The following is a 6275-nucleotide window of genomic DNA, read 5'->3' as shown; positions in this document are numbered from 1 at the left end:
CGGCCCCCCACACCTCGCCGACCCGACACGTGACGCCGCACGGATAAGCTCTTCCGCCCCGCCGGAGCCTGCGTGCCAACGGTTGTCCCCCAGGCAGCCGCCGTCCGTCAGGTGACGGCCGCCGTGCCCCGCCCCCGGCGCGCTCACCACGCAGGCGCAGCGCAGGCACCGCCCCTTCCGGCTTCGCCGCGCACGCGCGCTCCAGGTTCAGGGGGGCCGGGACCGGCCGCTGGAAGGCGCCTGCGCAGTGGCTCTCTCCCGCCCCGGCCGCCCTGCGAAGGGCTCCCCCTCGCCTGCCTTCTGCGCATGCCCACACTGCAGCGGAGTCAGGAACTCCTCACTTCCGTCAGGTCAGGCTACAAGCTGGGGTCTGGAGATACCATCTCCCCTGGCAGTTGTCTGATGCGCTGGAGAGGATTGTTTAAGATTGAGAACAAACCATGGGCAGCTGTCCCTGCAGTCCTAATTCACTCAGAATCCCTTGGAGGTAGAGCATTTACGTGGGAACGCTAAAGAAGTGGACCCAGGGGAGACCGGCCCAGGCCTAGGGGTGGTGGGGGCCAGGCAGACCAGAGCGATAGGCGCTTGAGGCTGAGGGAAGGGTTCTGTAGACTGTACTGAACCGCATCTTTCCTTTCCAAGAAACGATTTACTCCCAGCCCTGCCTGGCTACAGTGGACACAGCCTGTGTGGACACAGCAAACGACCTGCTGTCTGCAGGAGAAATGCGGGCCCAAGATAATGTCAAAAAGAGGAACCTGAGTTACCCTGAAGGAGAGGCTTTTGTGACCCTTTCCGCAGAATAGATCCTGGTACTCAGGAGGCTAAGGATAATTCCCTCTAACCAAAAAATCTGTAAGAACAGGTTCCAATTAGAACTGGTCAGCATGGGCCAAAGTGACCTAGAGTTGTCCTGGCCACAGGGCCTTGAAAGTCTGATGTCATCCTGCAGTCAGTCAAAAGTTAAGAGGTTGACCTGGACAGGACTCTGGAAACTTCTCCTGGACCCCCAATAAAACTGGAGCAGAGACGAGGCACACTGTCCCTCTCGTCTGTGAGAGGACCCACTCTCCCTTGAGAGTGTTCCTTTTCCACCTTCATAGCCCTTTAATAATTCGTGCTTGTTACTCGCAGGACATGTTCAAAATCTTCTGAACTGATTGCAAGAATGGGGGTGTTCACACTACCCTAGTTTCCGAGAAGGTCCCAGCCCTGTAATGAGGGGCACAGGTTTGCAGGTGAGTGGAAGAGCTGAGAGAACCCAAGTGGCCACCCTGTGTTCTGCATAGCTCCCCAGAGGGTATCTCATCCCTCCAATTGTGGCCTCTCAGCCCTCCCCAGGATTCTGCCAGGGAAGACCAGCCTTGGATCTTCCAGCCTATTACTCATCTAGGGGTGCTGAGCTCATTGTCTCAGTTCAGCAAAGAATTGAAGAACAGGATACAGAGATAGCAAACAAGCAGCTGGTTTATTGCAAAAGTCACAGAGACAAACTTCTCCAAAGAGAAGAGGCCCCAGAGCCAGGAATGTGGTGGGGAAGTCTTGGCTTGTTCTTTTTATGGTCTCTGGAATTTCCTCCTTTCCTTACCTCCTCCCCTGTCCATGGTCTCCTCACTATTATTGATTGGTGCCCTCTGTGACGATGCATCTGTTTTAGTTTTTCTATTTTATCCCCGACTTAGGGGCATGAGTACAGAAGTATCTGTCTGATTGGGTCCCCTGCTTATGTCCACGAGCATTTTTGTCAAGCAGGAAGTTGACCTCATCAGAAAACTCTCTCCATGCTCATTTGCTCTGGCCCTGCCCCCAACCTCTCTACTTGCCATCTTGCCCTGGCTGCTAAGGCCCTTCTTTATCTCCCTCATGCCTGGGCCCATCTTCTCTGCACTCCACACAGGACTACAGTGTAGCATGAAGAGTGAGGTTGTGTTCTTTATCTCATGAATTTGAAGAATAAAATCCATGGACACGTGGGGCTGGGGCTGGGGCCCAGCGGTAGTTCACTTGCCTGGCATGTGTGAGGCACTGGGTTCAATTCTCAGCACCACATATAAATAAAGGTCTATCAACAATTAAAAAAAATTTTAAATCCATGGACACAAGGGTAAGAGCAAAGTCACAGGCTTTACTAGAGTAATAGAAAGAAACCAGTGCTCCCAAAGAGGATGGGGTCCCCAGAGAAGGATACTAAAGAGAGGCTACTGTCTAGGGGTTTATATAGATCTATAAGTTTAAAGAAGTCAGCCCCATGCCCAACCCTGGGTAAGGCATTCAGTGACACAATGTATTCATACAGCTTTAGTCCAAATATTGATATGAAAATATCAATCAGTCATTTCCCCTTCTTTGGAGAGGCATGGACCCATCCACCCCACCCCCAGTCACATAGGTCCTGATTTTAAAAGTTTAAAAGTTTCTTACCAACTATCTTCAGTGCTGTGTGTGTTCTACTGCCCAGGAAGATACCCAGGGACCCACCTCCCTATTCTCCCAGCCTCATCTCTTCCTCCTGACATCATTACCCCCCACATCTGTAGCAGTAACCCTAATTGCTTGAGGGAATTTGGGTAATGACCACTCTAACTTTTTTAGGCTGAAAGCGGGTGTTGAGAAGGGAAGAACAGGGTCTTTGTACAGAGTCCTTTCTAATGGGCCCCCAGATAAGTGAGGTGGTACTTCCATGGTAGATAGCATCTCCATGACCATCTAGAGTTAACAGAATCTTCAGGAGACTCGGGCATCAGGGCAATACAGAGGTCCATGGTGAGAGTTGGCAGGTGACTGGACATGGTCTACTTAGGATGAGGATCATGCCAGTACAACAATAAGCAAGACAGCAAAGCATTATTTTTTGCAAACAAATAACACAAAAACAATCAGTGTTGGGGCTGGGGTTGTGGCTCAGAGGCAGAGCGCTCGCCTACCATGCATGAGCACTGGGTTCGAGCCTCAGAACCACATAAAAATAAAAAATAAAGATATTGTTATAATTAAAAATAAAAAAAACTAATCAGTGTTAGTCTAAAGACCATGATCATAGTAACTTGTTAAAAAGTGTGGCCTGACACAGTGTTTATACTAGTGAGTGCAGGACAATTAAGGCTTTAGAAACATCAACGAAGCTGTTAAAGACATATGCACAACTCTAAATTTTTGTAGTGGCACAGGTTCCCCTTGAGCTATGGAATGCCATCTGATTTTTGTAAAATAGCTTTCTCATTGGCCTTACCTCTGTGTTAGCAGAAGGGTCCCTTTAGTTATGTCACTTAGGACTCTCTTGGTAAAGTTAGCTAGAGCTTTCGTGCGCCACATTACATCTTTTAGAGCAATCCAGGGGACAAATATCAGAGCTAAATAATTACACCAGTGAAAATCATATTGTGCTCACCTATTTGGGAGGTTAGGAAAACACTGTAGGTCTCAAACTGACTCAGAGCAAGCCTAGCACACTGGAAGCATCTTTTGTGGTAGTTTTCAGACACTCCTATATAAGAGTCCCCCCCTTTTTTTTAGCCTCCCAGTTTAACTTACTTTTGGGGGGAATGACACAAGTTTACATGTCAGGTTACATTGAAAGAACCATGTTCTTTTTTTTTTTTTTTTAATGCTCATGTATGGCTGTGTTTTGCTTATAATTCTCCTGCCAGGTATTTAAGGCCAAGTTGGTCAAAAGTTGACCCTGTTCTCATCTACTGTTAGTAATCAGCAGAGATTTATCAGGGATCGCTCTTGGGAACCTTTGAGAAGACTCTTGGCTCCTTTAGCTTTCCTCGACCAGTCATGCCATCTGCTGACCACATAGGGCTTCCTTCAGAAGTATCAGGGATACTTCCTCCTCCAATACTCCTCTTCTTTGCAAAATATGCACTGTCTGGCTTCCTGTTCTCTAGGGTCTCCACACTCCCCTTGATGAAGAGGTCCAGTGCCTCCTCAGGTTCAGGGCCCTCAGAAAAGTTCCATCATCCCCTGAGCTCCAGCTGACCTTAGTGGGCAGGGGCCAAAATACTGGCTGCTTTTCCTTGGCCCTTTTACTTCCTTGACTTTGATCTCCAAGTTTTGGAGAGGCCATTTCATCATTTTGAAGTAGGAGTAGTGGGTTTTAATTTCAATATCTGTAATTTCATAGTCACCCTCTTTAATTAATTAGGGACAGTATTAGTACTAAAAGTCAGCATTACATTCTATCTGTTCTGATGCCGATGGTTTATTGTCTTAAATCAACTCAGGTTGGTCCATTAGAAGAAGTAATTTTCTAAAATACTAACAGGCAACAATTATAAAGTAGTATGAGGATTTAGTTCGTGTAATAGCTTTAAACCAAGAGACCTGGTGTTGATAATAATACTTAGGTATATTGATATCTATTTCACGTCTACAAAGACCAATTTATGAATGCATCACATATAAAATCCTTTTCATATTTTGTTTCTTTTGCAACTCTCTTATAATCTTAAAGACCTTTTATAATCTACTCAAACCTTTCCTTGGTTTGCATTATATCCCTTATTTACTTTGAAATCACAGTAATCTTTATAACAAAAAAAAATCTGTCTTTTGAACACAATCTTAAATAAGCTTAATTCTGGCCTGTTTTGGAGCCATACTAACATGGAGTAAGGTGAGAGGCAGAGCCTTAACTCAGGTGAGATATCAGAAATGGACATTATCTGATATATACATGCATCTCATTTATATAACAATAAAACATTTATGTAGTTAAAGAAAACAGATATAAGCCAGGTTTTTAAATGTCAGTGTGGCCCTTTCATGTCAGATACAATGTATAAAAGAGCCTTCATTCATTACCATGCCTGTATTAAACATACATAGCTTCCATTTTACAAGCTTTTACATAACACTTAGACAAAGCTGAGACAAACATACTTTGTTTTTTATTTGTATACATGTCTTTAGTCACATAAGTCTAGAATGACAGCTGTATTGTAATATCCTAAAATAACAGTTGTTTGTTTAACCAGAGCTACAAAACAAATTTAAAATAGGTATGAACCCTAGTTCATAAAACCTAATAGACACAATAAGTTATCTTGATAAACAAGATCAGATCAATGTTTTTAAAAATCTTGTCCTTTTCCCTCAGTTTAATAAATGTAGACTTGATTTCAGTTTCAAATCTCCCCAAGCTACCTAAATTGAAAAAGCTGAGCTCTATGGAGGTCTGGATATGTTAGCAGAAAGACTTTCCAACCTCACACATCTAAATTCAAGTGGAAATAAACTGAAAGACATCAGCACCTTGGAACCTTTGAAAAAGTTGGATTGTCTGAAGAGCCTGGATCTGTTTAACTGTGAAGTCACTGATGTGAATGGTTACTGAGAGTGTGTTCGGACTCCTGCCCCAGCTGACCGACTTGGACGGCTACGATGCAGAAGACGGGGAAGCCCCCTGACGCAGATGCGGAGGTGGATGGTGTGGATGAAGAAGAGGAGGAGGAAGAAGGAGAAGTGAAGAAGATGAGGAGGATGAGGATGGTGAGGAGGAAGAGTTTGAGGAAGAAGATGAGGAAGATGAGGTCAGCGGGGAGGAAGAAGAATTTGGGCGTGATGGAGAAGTAGATGAAGATGAGGAAGACGAGGATGAGGATGAAGAAGAGGAAGAAAGCGAGAAAGTTGAAAAGAGGAAGAGAGAAACAGATGATTAAGAAGAAGATGATTAAGACCCAGAAAAACCGCCAAACAAAACTGTTCAGTCTTGGTTGGACTGCTCATGGATTTGATAGCTGTTTAAAAAAGAAAAAAAAAAAGGTAGCTGTGATACAAACCCCAGGACGCCCACCCACCAAAGGGCCAAAGAAGAGTTCCTGTGACATTCCGCCTTCCTCCTTTTAGTCCCTCTTGTAATCCACCGCCAGCCTGGGGAGTTTGCGCCAACAAAATTGTGAGCATTGTTAGGTTTTTTGTGTAAGACTCTTGCTGTAGCATGGAGAGCTGTGATTGGTGAGTCAACTGTCCGCAGCTACCAGTTACACCGAGATTGTAACAGCATTTTTACTTTCTGTACAACCAAAAAGCTTTGTAAATAAAATCTTAATATTTAAAAAAAATCTTGTTCTTTTTAAGCACAGAGAGAGAATTAGACTTTATTTTATATTGGTACATTAAAAGGTGACCTTAGAAAACTCCTTAACTTCAACTGTCTGTACTGAGGACATGCAACTTAATCACATGAAAAATTTTTGAGATATACCTTTTACAAACCTTTTGTAATTAGACTCTGTAATTTCTTTGCAGAAAAGTAGCTTTGTCCTGTTTCA

General features: G+C 44.5%; 1 protein-coding gene and 1 pseudogene across 1 annotated transcript in view; one reads left to right on the top strand and one right to left on the bottom strand.

Moving 5' to 3' along the window:
* Nucleotides 1-1101, bottom strand: part of LOC107157077 (toll interacting protein) — a 28801-nt gene extending 27700 nt beyond the window's left edge. The window contains exons 1-2 of the mRNA XM_015503345.2: nt 1069-1101; nt 535-591 (exon numbers count right to left, since the gene is read on the bottom strand). Of these exons, the coding sequence (XP_015358831.2) occupies nt 535-591; nt 1069-1101 (90 nt within the window). The remainder of the gene's footprint in view (nt 1-534; nt 592-1068) is intronic.
* A 3953-nt stretch (nt 1102-5054) lies between these two features.
* On the top strand, nt 5055-5810 carry LOC107157076 (annotated as a pseudogene).
* Nucleotides 5811-6275: the final 465 nt, after the last annotated feature.

This window comes from Marmota marmota, unplaced genomic scaffold, assembly GCF_001458135.2.
Source record: "Marmota marmota marmota unplaced genomic scaffold, marMar, whole genome shotgun sequence".
Taxonomy (NCBI): Eukaryota; Metazoa; Chordata; class Mammalia; order Rodentia; family Sciuridae; genus Marmota; species Marmota marmota.
Note: the sequence above shows the minus strand (reverse complement) of the source record. Positions and strands in the feature narration are given on the sequence as shown.